General features: G+C 45.4%; 1 protein-coding gene across 1 annotated transcript in view; it reads left to right on the top strand.

Moving 5' to 3' along the window:
* The first annotated feature begins 1,318 nt into the window (after positions 1 to 1,318).
* PRPL11 (plastid ribosomal protein l11) overlaps positions 1,319 to 14,326 on the top strand; it is a 38,930-nt gene continuing 25,922 nt past the window's right edge. The window contains exon 1 of the mRNA XM_087394666.1: positions 1,319 to 1,611. Within this exon, the coding sequence (XP_087250792.1) occupies positions 1,425 to 1,611 (187 nt within the window). The 5' untranslated portion in view covers positions 1,319 to 1,424. The remainder of the gene's footprint in view (positions 1,612 to 14,326) is intronic.

Genomic DNA, 14,326 nt, shown 5'->3' with positions numbered 1-14,326 from the left:
GAGAGAGAGAACACACATGGTCAGCTATACAACTCTATCATACCAAAAAGACGAACATGATACAATATATACTGAACCTGAAGTGGATTGCCCTAAGTCCATAAGGACACTGGGACTTAGGATCCCTTCTAGAGTCCTCTATCCTCCTATCCATCTACCCATATAATACGACATATGAACATATGTGACACCATATGTACATCGGTGAAGATAGATGCAACGTTGCATACCTATGACAGAAAAGCAATCACATCAATGCTAAAGCCTCATGTTTTATCAATATAAGAAGAGGAAACCTATTCCGTGTGTCACGTACCAGTTGAAGGATGCACAAGTGTGGAAGGATGATGCATAAATTGAGAAGCATTAGCCCTCCAAATGGGGTGGAAGGAGTGCCCATGTGAGTGTACTTTTGCTATTGACTACTAGAATGCTCATACAATCCACATACCACATATAAATGCATAATGCCTCATACACACATTCTATGCATATGAGAGGTCACAACCTCTCATGCCTCTTGGGATCCATCCCTTGGGCATACCCCATTGTTCTACCCTTAGCCTATGACTCTTTTATGCCTACCATTTATTAATGTATACCCATGCATTCCTACCCTTTCCTATCCTAGGACCTACATGTGTGAGTGCACCATTTATTCCATATCATTTAACATATCCAATACATTATCCATATGGCATTTAGCCATTTAAACCTACCTAGCCTACCTTCTAATTATTACATTTGATCATGCTAGCCTAATACATTCTAGACCAAAAAAATCGTGTCATGACACTGTGGCTCCGAATTGCGAATGATTGTAAGGAAATGGGGCGAGGGAGCACTTTCTCAAAGACGAAAGTGCTCTTGTATCAGATGAGTGGCTAACAGTTTGTGAACAGATTCTGAAGCACTTTTCGACCGAAAATTGGTACCTCGTTTCATTGCCCCATGGAGGGTTTGAGGGATTGCTGCCACCATGTTGCCACATCATCACTACATTGCGTTCGAGAATGAGCTAATTGTGCTACCATGTCATCACCGTAGTGTGACACCATCACCACATCATCACTGAGAACTAGCTACTTGTGCTGTCATCGCCTCTTAATGGGTAAGCCGCCACCCTTGTATGAAAGTGGCCTGATCGGCGGAGATTCATCCTCCACCGACCTCAGCCCTTTACATTAAGGAAGTGGGGAACACCTAGTTTGTTTTGTTTTTTCTGGGTACCGGGGACACCTTCTGGGGTTGGGAATGCGTTCTAAAGGGAATGGCCGCAAGGAGAGACTATTCCTGGGATGGTCACCACGTCAAATGAAGGCAACCATATCCTCAATAAAATTTTCATCATCATCATCTTCTTCTTCTTCTCAAAATATATTTTGATGATAAACTGAGCTTCACGGAGCAGCTGCACTCTGGCTATGGCGGTCTCTCTATCCTCCCCTTGGTTGCAGAGTACCAGAGACCTCTCCTCTTGCCTTGCTCTCAAGAATTTGTCATCTCCACCATCGCAATGGCTGGCTGTGGCGCCTCCCCCGTCTCGCACCGCCACACCTTGGAAAATCGTCGCCATGGCTCCTCCCAAACCAGCCGGAAAGGCCAAAAAATGTACCCCCCTCTCCTCCTCTGTGGATGGTCTGTGCTTCGAGATTCTGAGCTTTACGTCTTCTTTTATCGTCTTGCCAGCTTCGTCTCCGCAAGGTTTTTGACCGTAAGATTCGGCGAGGAGAGATGTCTTAGCTGGTAGATTACGACTGGACTAGATTCCTTGCATTACGAGGCCATTGCTGTATCTGTAGCAAACGTTGATAATGGAGTTGATTTATGTACTATACCGCTGAAGTATATGTTGGGCGTCAACCCACAATACCAGCGTAGCCCTGGTCTTTACGCTCTAAGTATCTCACGGGTCCAATGTGCAAGTTGGAAAGGGATACTTCGCATAGCAATGTCGGGGAAACGATGGCGCCCCTCCCACTTCCTTCTTGCCTCAAGAGGTAAGCCTGTCAGAAGTCTGGAACCGATAAACTCGAGGGTATATCTCAGGTCTACACACGGTGCAGGTGAAGTCCAGGCTATACGTTCATACGGAACGCTAGGGGAAATGAAAGCGCATCATCTTGGGTAAGGTAGGATTGACATGTCATGAGATCCGTCGCGTGATATTATGCTCCTGAAGTTAGAGCCAGGATATCAGCTGGAACCTGAAATGCCTCGACCTTAAATATTTGAAGTTCCTTCCAAAAACAAGAATTTCCCTTGAGTTGTTGATTATGTGATATGCAATACTATATTGGTCATGGAGATGAGGGTACTTAGACGAGTATACAAGATTCTGAAAACAACAATAGTTCTTGAGTTATGGATCATCTGATATGAAGCACTGTAGCTTGCACTGTAGAAATCATTCTCTGGATGACGGATATCGTCCCAACTTGGTGGTCAAATAGACTGAAGTCTGAAATTGAAACTAGAGGAATGAGTTGGATAAGTTGACCTGGCTTGTCAAAACAGTATGCAAAATACTACTAAGACACCAGAGACTGCCCATAATGTGCTCTCTGAAGATCAGGTCCAGGATCAGTCTATGATGAAGGGAGAGATTTCTGCACGAGTTTTCGTTGGGCAACTCTGTTGGAATCTTGGATGTTATATCTTTTCTTGATATGTTTTATTCTTTTACAAGACCATACAAATCAGCGAGGTGCTGATCATGGGAAATATAATACAGAAAATTGGCTGAAAGGAGAACCAGCCTGTTTCCAGAGAACTCAGATCACTGCCTAGGGAATCTTTGAAGCAGAACCTAACAACCAGGGAGGGGGACTATACAACCAGCGAGTCCCTTGTGGCGTGAAAGTATAAGAGATGCTTGTAGGCCAAGCCTTGCAGAAACGCTCCTGCCTTACAGCGGTCACTCTAGATCCCGACGTCCCATGCTCCCATGTGGTGTTGAGGGTGTAGCTTATATCCTGCCTAATGGCAACCAAAGTGGCTGCAGGTGGAACAAGGAGCTCGCCCATCACCAGGGCTGCATCACACAACCCTGATGTTCCATGCCATAATGCTGGCCACTGTCTCCCACACACTATCCTCCGGAGAGGGGAGGGGACGATGCTGAGCCGGTGGGGTCGCCTGTACTGGATTTCCTTCGTCTGTGTAAGGAAGCCGTTTCCAGTTGATCCTAGCCCTGGAGGCCTTGCAAATCTAGGGTCCCCCTGACTGCCTCAAGGCTCTTTGAGAACCGTCCACATCAAGGGGCATGTCATCTGCAAACTTTGTATCCAGTAGCCCCTCCTCTTTTCCTGCATCATGCAACCTAGGTGTTCCATGCCGTAATGCTGGCCACTATCTCCCACACACTGTCCTCTAGATAGGGGAGGGGACAATGCTGAGCCAGTGGGGTCGCCTCTCATGGAGTGCCTTTGTCTTTGTAAGGAAGCTGAGTCCAGTTGATCCTAGCCCTAGAGGCCTGGCAAATCTAGGGCCCCCTTGACCGCGTAAAGGCTGTTGGCATCTTTGTGATATCTAGAAAGAACTTGCTGGAGTAAACCCCCTACAATGGTTTACACACCCGTTGGCGGGTTGCCATACGTAGAGTTTGACACAGTTTTGCTCCCAGCGTTTCTCTGTCCCAATTTAGTAGTTTGGCTCCATGAGAGTCGGCGGTTGAGAATTCTATATCTACAGGTGTTAAACTTCAAGGTCACTCTCTTTGTCGAGGGCTCAATCAATTATTCCTCCTCTCTATAGTTGGAGGAGTTTGCACATGAGAGTTGTTTCTTGTCACTTGGTCTTGTAGCTTCTGTAGATTGTTAGCTGGTTGCAGTCGAGAGTCTTGTCTTTGTCTAGGGTCCTTCAGCTTTAAGTCGTCGATGCACAATGCAAAAATCCCCGTAGGGACGAGCACGTCTGAAACCGGCCTTCAATTTCCTAAAGGGCAGTAGACCATAACTTGCATTGCATATTCATTATTCACAGCCTCATTGCATCATTTCTAACCACTTAACTTAAACAACAACACTTAGAAACAATTTGATAAATAATTGGATGGAGGCTAGAGTGCCCCTGCTCAATGAAACCAAGTACAAGACACCACACTGGCCCCAAACACTTGGCGCCCCTTCCGGTATTTATTTATTTCTTTAAGAATGAAATTGGTACATACAACAAGGGCTCACCCTTGTGCTCTGCCCCATGGGCAATTCCATTGTCCAAGCCAAACCTTGGCTATAACCTGCATTCCATCCTAGTGCACAGACTAGTACCCAAGTGCCAAGGCAAAGCTAAGGCATTCACCATTTGTCCATGACCAACTGTAAAGGTATCCAAGCATTCCACAAAGACTGTAACCAACTGTTAATGACTAGGCATCCATACACTTCCCAAAATGCTCAAGCAGCCTCAAGGTTTCCAAAATGCAATACATTGCCCCTCGGGCACTCTCCTAGGCACACCCTATGTAACTAAGTGTCTGCTTAAGCTTGTAAGGTCTAGAGGAAGCTCCAAACAACAAATGGAGCAACAACAAGCTTCCAAAAATCACCAAATGCAATCACATGAAAGGGATAGTGACCAGAGAACCCTAACCAGCTTCAACAGACTTCAATCCAGCTCCGAAACACCTCTAGAGGCAACACATCCAATGTTGAGGCTAGCAGGAGGAACTGGCAGCTAGGAGAGGAGAGGGAAGAGAGAGATAACGAGCTGGAATCAGAGAGGGAGAAAGAGCAGGCGGATCACGGGCAGGAGAGGAAAGCGATCAGCCAGCAACCTGCCTTAGGGTGTGTGCAAGGAATCGTACGGTCAGCCGTACAACTTGGAAAACTGCACGTACATTAATCAATGCACCCTGTACAGCAGCAATTAAGACCTTGGGAGTCGTGCAGCAGCCTGTACACTTGCAGCCTGTTAGAATTATAGATATAATTCAGCAATGACCAATGTAATATAATAAGCTAGTTAGGGGCACTTTTCCCTCTTTAAGAGGTTTTTCCCCCTAACTGCAGTTAGTTCACTAACTATGGTTAGTGACTACTAAGGTTTTGTCACTAGGACAAAACCTTATCTTTCTCACTTTGAGTTGTACTCTCTTGCTCTATTCTATTGCAACTACGTCTTCAGCTTCCAAGCTTCCTGCTCTCTCAATCTCTCTTTTTCTCACTCACTCCCTTTCCTTCATTTGGTATCAGAGCGGGTTCAAGAGCCTCTGGCTCCCTGCTCCCTCAACGTACTCCCCCTGCTCTAACTTGTCCGTACAGTCCGTACGACTGTACGGAATTCGCCGTTTGCCTCCGTACGTGTCGCCGTCTGCCTCCGTACATCGTCGCCAGACTGTACGGTTTACCGTACAGTCTCGTATAGTACCTGCTCGCCGTACTGTACCTGCTAGCTGTACAGTATCTGCTCGTCGTACCTGCGCAGGATTCCGTACATTTCTACCGTACAGCGCCGTACTTGCGCAGGAGCACTTGGACAACCTTGCCGTACTGCCCGTACAAACTGTACCGTACAGTCCGTACTGTACCGTACCACTTGTACCCTTCCTAGTTTTGCGTGCACTTCTGTACTTTCAGATCTGTGCTTGCAGATCTACACCGGTTGCCTTCAGCCACAGGTGTTCTTGGGCAGGCTCATCTTGCAGAAAACCATAGTTTGGTGCAGCTGTCTTGGAGTACATTTGGGGCATTTTGTATATTGCAGACATTGCAATCATTGTGCAAGTTTGGAGCTACATTTGGAGCAAAATTGCAGATCTAGTCTGAAATTTGGGGCTTTTGTTTAAAAATTGCAGATTTGGGGCTTTTAGTAATTTTGCCCCTTTCTGGCTGCAATTTCTAGCCACAAATTGGGGCTTTTGTGTTGAGAGAGCATTTTTTGGAGTATTCAGTACATACTGCCTTTCTTGGAGTGTTTGGAACACTTTTGGCAGATTTTGGAGAGTGTTTGATGCTTGGACAGATTTCTGACAGCTCAAGTACAGAAATCTAAGTTGCATATACAGCCCGTGCTTGGCTGTGTTTTTGGGAGTTGTGCATTTTATTCCCGGTAAGGGAATTCAGCTTTGTATCTGCTTCAATCTCTTTCTCAGATATGGCCCATCAAAATCAGAATGAGTTCCAGTTCGGTGGTCTTTCACAGGAAGACAAGTTGGATGGTACCAACTACTCCCTCTGGAGTTTCATGGTACGTAATATTCTGATTTCTCGCAATTTATGGGATTATGTCAATGGGGATGAAATCCGACCAGCAGATATTGCACCTGCTACCCCTCCTCAGCAAGGAGGTGGAAGAGGTCGTGCACAGGGTGCAGCTGCAGGACAAGTTGTTGGTGCAGCTACAGTCAATACTCCAGAGCAGAAGAGATGGGATTCACGGGATGCCTTAGCCTTGTCATGCATCTCTCTTTCAGTGAAAAGATCAATCATTCCGCATATCCGGTCGTGTAAGACCTCCAGGGCAGCGTGGGATATTTTGGAAAGCATGTATGCAGCACAGAATGATGCCAGGGTATCTTTCTTAAAAAGAGAGTTGAGCAATACACATATGGAGGAGGGTGGCTCCATGTCAGTCCACCTCACAAAGCTACAGGATCTCAGAGAGCAATTGTTAAACATAGATGAAATTATTCCTGGTTCAGAGATGATTACAACCACTCTGAATTCTCTTCCTGAGTCTTATCTCAGCTTTCACACTTCGCTGAATTTATCATTGAGGGGGGGTGCAAATCCTCTCACTTTTCATGAGTTGATAGGACTTCTGCTTCAGGAAGAGCAGACCAGGAAAAATTTGGCTTCACGTGCAGGTGAACAAGCCATGCTCTCAAAATTTAAATAAAAAACAAAGGGACAGGCAAAGACAGCAGCAAATCAGCCTTCCAGTGGGTCAGGACAGCCTTCACAAAAGGCTAAAAGTGATGCAAGTAAGCCCAAAAAGAAGGGTTTTTGTCACTACTGCAAAAAGCCAGGTCATCACATAGCAGAATGCAGGAAAAGGATTGCAAAAGAAAAGAAAAACAGCTCAGGAATGGCTGTTTCAGATTCAGCCCCTTGTGCATCTGACAGTGGGGATGCTACAGGCAACTTTGTTGGTCAAGATTATGCCTTTTTATCTTGCATTTCAGATTCTAGGTTGGCTGTTCCAGATGCTCGGGATAGTACAGCCTCTTGCAGTGATGATACATATGCATTTTTGACTTGCAGCTTTGACTCTTCTACAGATGCATCTGCTTTCAGTGTTAATGAAACACTGAACACATGGTATTTTGACAGCGGTGCATCCAAGCACATCACTTCTAGGAAGTGTCTTTTTACTTCCTTGCATCCACCTCCTGTTGGTAAGAAAGTCACTTGTGCCAACAACTCCTCATATTCAGTACGTGGCACAGGAGAGGTTGAGCTCACTGCAATTGATGGCTCAATTTTCAGACTTTCAGATGTCTTATATGTGCCTGGCATAACCAAAAATCTTCTTTCAGTGTCCACTCTCAACAGAGGGGGATTTCAGGTCATCTTTGAGGATGACAAATGTGCTGTCCGAGACAAGGAAGCTAACTATGCCTTAAGGTTATCTGGTACTTTGCTGCGTGGGCTTTTTCAGCTTGATATTTTTGAGAAAAGAGCAGCCCATGCTCTGGCAGTTTCTACCCCTACAGCTGCCATGCAAAATGCAGAATTATGGCATGCCAGATATGGCCACATGCATTACAACAGCTTAATGACACTTCAGAAATTTTCAATGGTTGATGCATTGCCACCTCTTGAGATACCTCCTCCACATGCCTGTGAAGGGTGCATTTTAGGTAAAATGCATAGATTCCCCTTCAAGAAGGATGGTTCAGTTAAAGCTGTTCGCAAATTGCAGCTTATACACAGTGATGTCTGTGGTCCCATGAGGACTCCGTCATTGGGTGGTCATCTCTACTTTGTCACATTTATTGATGACTACTCCAATTTTACTTGGGTTTATGGGCTGAAAAAGAAATCTGAAGTGTTCACAGTGTTTAAACACTTTTCAGCCATGGTTGAAAATGAAACCGGACTCAAGATACAAACATTACGCACGGATAGAGGTGGGGAATACCTATCTGCAGAGTTTGATGCTTTTCTCAAGCAAAAGGGTATTGTGCATCAGCTCACAGTCAGGCTGACCCCTCAGCAAAATGGCAAAGCTGAGAGGAAAAATAGAACTCTCATGGAGATGGACAGATGTATGCTGAAAAGCAAACACATGCCTCATAAATTCTGGCTAGAGGGTTTGATGTGTGCCAATTACATTTTGAACAGGGCTCCCACTAAGGCTTTAAAAACTAAAACTCCTTTTGAGGTCTGGAATGACAGGAAGCCTTCAGTGGATCACTTCCGAGTCTTTGGATGCCTTGCCTATGCACATGTGCCAGTTGAATTTAGGCACAAATTGTCAGATAAAGCCATCAAATGCATATTTGTTGGATACAGTGCAGAAAGCAAGGGGTATCGTCTCTACAATCCTGCTACACGCAAAATCATTGTAAGTAGAGATGTGATATTTTCTGAAAATTCAGCTCACACTCAGGCTGAATTTCAAATGCCTTCATCTTCAGAGGATGTCTTTCAAGGGTTGCTACCCATTGCTTTGGGTTCCTCTGCTGATTTTTCTGATCCAAATCAGAATTTACAGCAACCTTCAAATGCTTCAGTTCCTCCACAGGATGTCTTGCCTCCTCCACAGGCAGTGGAACAAGTGGTGCAGCAAGAAATTGCAGACATACATGCAGCAAAAACAGTCCCAAACTGGCTATTACAAACTCTCAGGGAGAGCAAACTTGATGCTCCGTTACTTGGCAGGACTCGCAGTGCAGCAAGGCACATGGAAGGTGCTAATTCAGTTGAATCAGCATATGCAGGTACTCTCCTTGATGAGGAGGAGCCTGCCACATTTGAAGAAGCAAAAGGTAATGTGCATTGGATGAATGCCATGCACGATGAGTTGCAGTCCATTGCAAAAAATCAGACTTGGGATGTTGTGGACTTGCCACAGGGTAAACATGCTATTGGCACACGATGGGTATTTAAAGTCAAACGGAAGCCAGATGGCTCCATTGACAGATATAAGGCCAGGCTGGTTGCTAAGGGCTATGCTCAGAAAAAGAGCATAGGTTATGAGGAGACGTTTGCTCCTACATCCTGGATGACCACCATCCGATCAGTAATTGCAATGGCTGCACATTTTGAGTGGAATGTTCATCAGTTGGACATAAAAACAGCCTTCTTAAATGGGGACTTGCTGGAAGAGGTGTATGTCAAACCACCTCCGGGCTTTGAAATTACAGCAAATGCACTTCAAGTATGCAAGCTCAATAAAGCTATATATGGGCTGAAACAGGCCCCTCGTGCATGGTATGCTAAGATACATGCCTTTTTGACCAGCAAGGGGCTGCACAATAGTCCTACTGAGAGCACCCTCTACATCAAGATGGATGGGGGGGAAATCTTAGTCATCCTTCTTTATGTCGATGACTTACTGCTCACAGGGTCCAATGAAGAAAAAATTGCAGATTTCAAAGCTGATTTGCAGACCAACTTTGACATGTCAGATCTGGGGCTGCTTCACTTTTATTTGGGGATCCAGTTCTCTCATGAGAGACGTGGCACTGTTATGTCTCAATCCAAGTATGTTCAGAAACTCTTGGACAGATTTAACATGCAAGAGTGTAAGCCCATAGCCACTCCTATGGAGTCGGGGCTGAAACTCACAATGCATGATGCAGGAGAATCAGTTGATGCCACACTTTACAGTCAAGCTGTTGGATGCCTCATATATCTCTGCAACACTAGACCTGATATTCAGTTTGCAGTATCTCAGGTGAGCAGGTACATGCACAGCCCCAAAACTATGCATTGGCAGGCAGTTAAGCGCATCTTCCGTTATTTGCAGGGCACCAAGTCTTTTGGCTTATTGTTTCCCAGGGGGGGTGACTTGCAGATGCATGCCTACAGTGATTCAGATTGGGCTTGTGATTATGACACTAGGCAGTCCACTAGTGGCAATTGTTTCTTTTTGGGTAAATCTTGCATTTCATGGCTGAGCAAGAAACAATCTACAGTGGCTACCTCATCATGTGAAGCTGAGTACAGGGCAGCTTTCACAGCAACAGTTGAATGTGTCTGGCTGAGACGTTTATTTGCTGATCTTCGTCTGTCTTTGGAGGGTCCTTCTCCAATTCTCACTGATAGTCAGAGTGCCATTGCAGTGGCAAAGAATCCAGTGTTTCATGCTCGCACGAAGCACATTGAGGTTCACTATCACTACGTCAGAGAGAAGTTGCATGCAGGAGAGATCAGTATGATCTTTGTGTCCACACATGACAACGTTGCAGATATTTTCACCAAAGCGCTACCACGTGAGAAGTTTGAGGCATTTCGCAGTGCCCTGAACTTATATCCGTTTGGTGATTGATCAGCCTTGTACATGACATTGGCACTGCAGGGGGGTGTTAGAATTATAGATATAATTCAGCAGTGACGAATGTAATATAATAAGCTAGTTAGGGGCACTTTTCCCTCTTTAAGAGGTTTTTCCCCCTAACCGCAGTTAGTTCACTAACTATGGTTAGTGACTACTAAGGTTTTGTCACTAGGACAAAACCTTATCTTTCTCACTTTGAGTTGTACTCTCTTGCTCTATTCTATCGCAACTACGTCTTCAGCTTCCAAGCTTCCTGCTCTCTCAATCTCTCTTGCTCTCACTCACTCCCTTTCCTTCACAGCCAGCCTCGATCTACGTGCAAAGCAGTCATAAAAGTCCGTACAGCTAATCTTGGGAAGCGTGCTTGCAGCAAAAGACAACCAATGCACAAAGGGCCCACCAGCAGCCTGTACAGCAGTACAGCGGCTTCAAATCACCAACAGCAGGTCCGTACAGCCGTACGGTGACCTTGAGGAGTGTGCAATAGCTGTACAACCTTCAACGTGCGCAAGACTCCGTACAGCCAATGATCAAAGTGCCTTGGAATTCGTGCCAAAAATGTGAGCAAAGGAGCAGCCTCGAAAATCGTGCAATAGCAAGTAAAGACGATCTCCAAAAATGCGTGAAAAATGAATCACCCCGTAGAAAACGTACTTTGGCCTTGAAAGGAGAGGAAGTGGGTAGGTATGCATGAGGGAATGCCACGTGGCCCCCTCATTAAAGCTCTAACCCTTGCAAACCAATGGAACATTGGTTTGCCCCTCACATTAAAATCCTAACCCCTTCTAACCAATGAAATATTGGTTTCCTTGGACCTAACTTTAAGACCCCTCTAAACCTTGCCTTGCCCCAAGCAAGTAGGCCTAGTGTGTGCGCCTAGGGACTTCTAGGAAGTGTTGCTTCCCTTGGGCTAGCCCCCTAAGCCAAAGTTAGTCACAGCTCATAACTTCACGTCCCCGTGACATACCCTCCTCTTGAAACAGCAAACTATCAAATTTTCTGCTATAAACATAAACCACTAGCAAGTCTTTGTCTAGTTTGTATTCAAGGTATTTGAGTCCACTTTCTTGTCTTTATCATGCATTTCAATTTCATGGTGTTATTGAGAGAGGGGGAGTTTTGTGATTAAAGCATTGCACATATCTTTGAATTTTCAACAATGGTATCAGAGCCTTTCGTTCTAATGGACCTGAGAGATCTGTGAAGTCTTGCAGTTGATGAAGGTTTTTGCTCAAGATTGTCATAAGGTTTTGTGCCCAAGAGAGAGATATCGTTTTGTTGAAGCATGATCTGGTTTGGGTCGTTGCTGGCAGCTGGAGAAATCTTAAAATTTATGATTTTTGAGTTATACCTAGTCGCACAGAATCACAATGCATATGTTCTTTATCAAATTAGGATCATGATTGCTCCTCTTTGTGGTTCTAGAAGAAAGGGTGTCATGAAATGAAGGCTTAGCAGATGTTCTTTATTTCAATATTGGGGCTTGGCAGTAGCAGATGGATACAAGCATATCCACAAATATGCTTCTGAGAGATTTTCAACAGTGCATTTTGGAATCGTTCTGGCTCTTTGCAGGTGTTCGATTTATCTGTTGTGATTTGGCTGTACAGTCTTGGCTCTTTGGGGGTAGACTCTGTTTGTTTTGGCATTTGCTTGGATTTTTGGAAGCAGTATGGTATATGCTTATTCTTGTTGGAGTTGGCAGTTTTTTGGACATTGCATAGAGCTGTCTCTTGGCGATTAACGGTTTAGTTTGGTGTTCTGTCTGGGTTTGTTTTCTTGTCAATCTTGTGTGGTGGCAATATTTTTTCTATCTCTTTACCCTCTACTTGGTTTAAGGGGGATTGTTGGCATCTTTGTGATATTTTGTGTAAACCATCGTAGGGGGGTTACTCATTCAAGTTTTTTCTACCACCTGGCAGCTTGACATATAGCAGCGTACATAGGAGTTAAAGGCGGTTTTCCTCTAGTGTTTCTCTGTCCCAATTTAGTAGTTTGGTTCCATGAGAATTGGTGGGGTTGCCTCCTGAACATGGTGGTTGAGAATTCTATATTTATAGGGGTTGAACTTTAAGCTCACTCTCTTTTTCCAAGGCTCAATTGCTTATTCCTCCTCTCTGTATCTACACATGAGAGTCGTTTCTAGTCATTTGGTCTTCTAGCTTCTGTAGATAATAAACTGGCCGACTTTGTCTAGCGTACCTTAGCTTTAAGTCGTCGGTATACATGGCAACAAGTCCTGTAGGATGAGCGAGTCCTTGTCTGGTTTGTATTCAAGGTATTTGAGTCCACTTTCTTGTCCTGATCATGCATTTCAATTTCATGGTGTTATTGAGAGAGGGAGAGTATTGTGATTAAAGCATTGAACATATCTTTGAATTGCCGACAAAGGTTCTATGTTGAACCCTCCACATAGAGGGGCATGTCTGAATCCTGTAGCTCCTCCTCCTATCAGATCAGGAGCCTCATCCCAATAATGCCTGCAGCCTGAGAGCCCAAAAAGTATCCAAACACCACCTCAGCTACGAAAAGAAAAAGAAAGGGGGCAAGGGGAAGCCTTGCTGAACTGAGCGGGAAAGAGAGAAGGCTTCTCCAGTGTGACCATCAATAAGCATCTGACTAAAACTCCCTGCGTACTAGGCTGAGACTCCTCTAATCGATCTATCTGAGAAGCCTAATCTTTGCATGCTGCTCTCCAAGGACCACTCAACTCTATCATAAGCCTTCTCAAAATCCAAGAGAAGGGTCACAAGGGGCTGATACTCATCCCGTGCCCAATCCATTGCCTCCCAAAATGTGGAGATATTATTTAGGATGCAGGTGGTGAGGATGCCTGCAGTTGTAGGGAGCGAGGGGAGGAGGCAGAGCTTTGGTGTCCTTACGAGGTGCAAAACCCTGAGAACTCCGGGGCCTTTGCTGTTGGAGGGTCCACTAGGAGGTCAAAGAATACCTCACCCTACAGAGTTTGGGAATGTTTGGAGGGGACAGCCATCCGCCTCTCCCTCTGAGGAGGGGAAGTGGCTGCCCGCTTTGCTGCCGCCTGTTTTTCAAGTCAACCCCACTGCCTACAGTTCTTCCTAGCCTTCTTGTTGGGTTTCTTCTTCTCCACCCTAGTCCAAGTCCCTTTGGAAGGCTCCAGGAGGTCTAGGAGGCCTATTGTGGCTGCGGGGGATGTTGAGCTTTGTCCACCCGAGGCTCCCTTTGCTACTTTTGTCTAGCACGAGGAGAGGCCGTCCCTGCCCCTTGGGGCAAGCCCATGCCAAATGATCCATTTGTCTGCAACGGAGACACTGATGTGGTCTTGTGACTTGAATTCTTTGAAGGATTTCTCCCCTATCGAGGGTCTTAAGGAAAATCTTCACAGGAAGGAAATCTGAGCTCTCTACAATCATTTTGAGTTGAGGGAACTCCTCATGGCACGAGGTCTCGCTTGGAAGCCTACCTCGATCAAAGACTCCTTCGCCACTGTACTTGTTCGGCAGGTCCCGCTGCCACATACAAGCAAGCAATCCTCCATCTGGAACTAGAAAGCCTTAGGAGTTGGAACAATCAATGTGACGGCCACATAACCTTCCTTCTACTCATTGGTCCCCTCATTTATCCTTTGAGGACACTGCCACTAATAATGACCTTTTGGGCCACAATGGTAACATGTATGTGAGGCCTTGAGGAATTCTCTTTCCTCAGTTGTTGCCCTTCTGCTCCGGTGACAAAGCCTCAGAGCGATTGTCTTAGGTACGATCTACAAATCTCTCCTCTTGGTCGAGCACCATCAGTATGAATTCCTCCCAAGTCAACGTATTCATCCTTCCACTGGATATCAAGGATGATTAGAATGCATCATACTGAGAAGATAGTTGGGCCACGTCCTTGGAAG

Source organism: Dipteris shenzhenensis, chromosome 23, assembly GCF_047967505.1.
Source record: "Dipteris shenzhenensis isolate YYH24624 ecotype China chromosome 23, Dip_SZ_1.0, whole genome shotgun sequence".
NCBI lineage: Eukaryota > Viridiplantae > Streptophyta > Polypodiopsida > Gleicheniales > Dipteridaceae > Dipteris > Dipteris shenzhenensis.
Note: the sequence above shows the minus strand (reverse complement) of the source record. Positions and strands in the feature narration are given on the sequence as shown.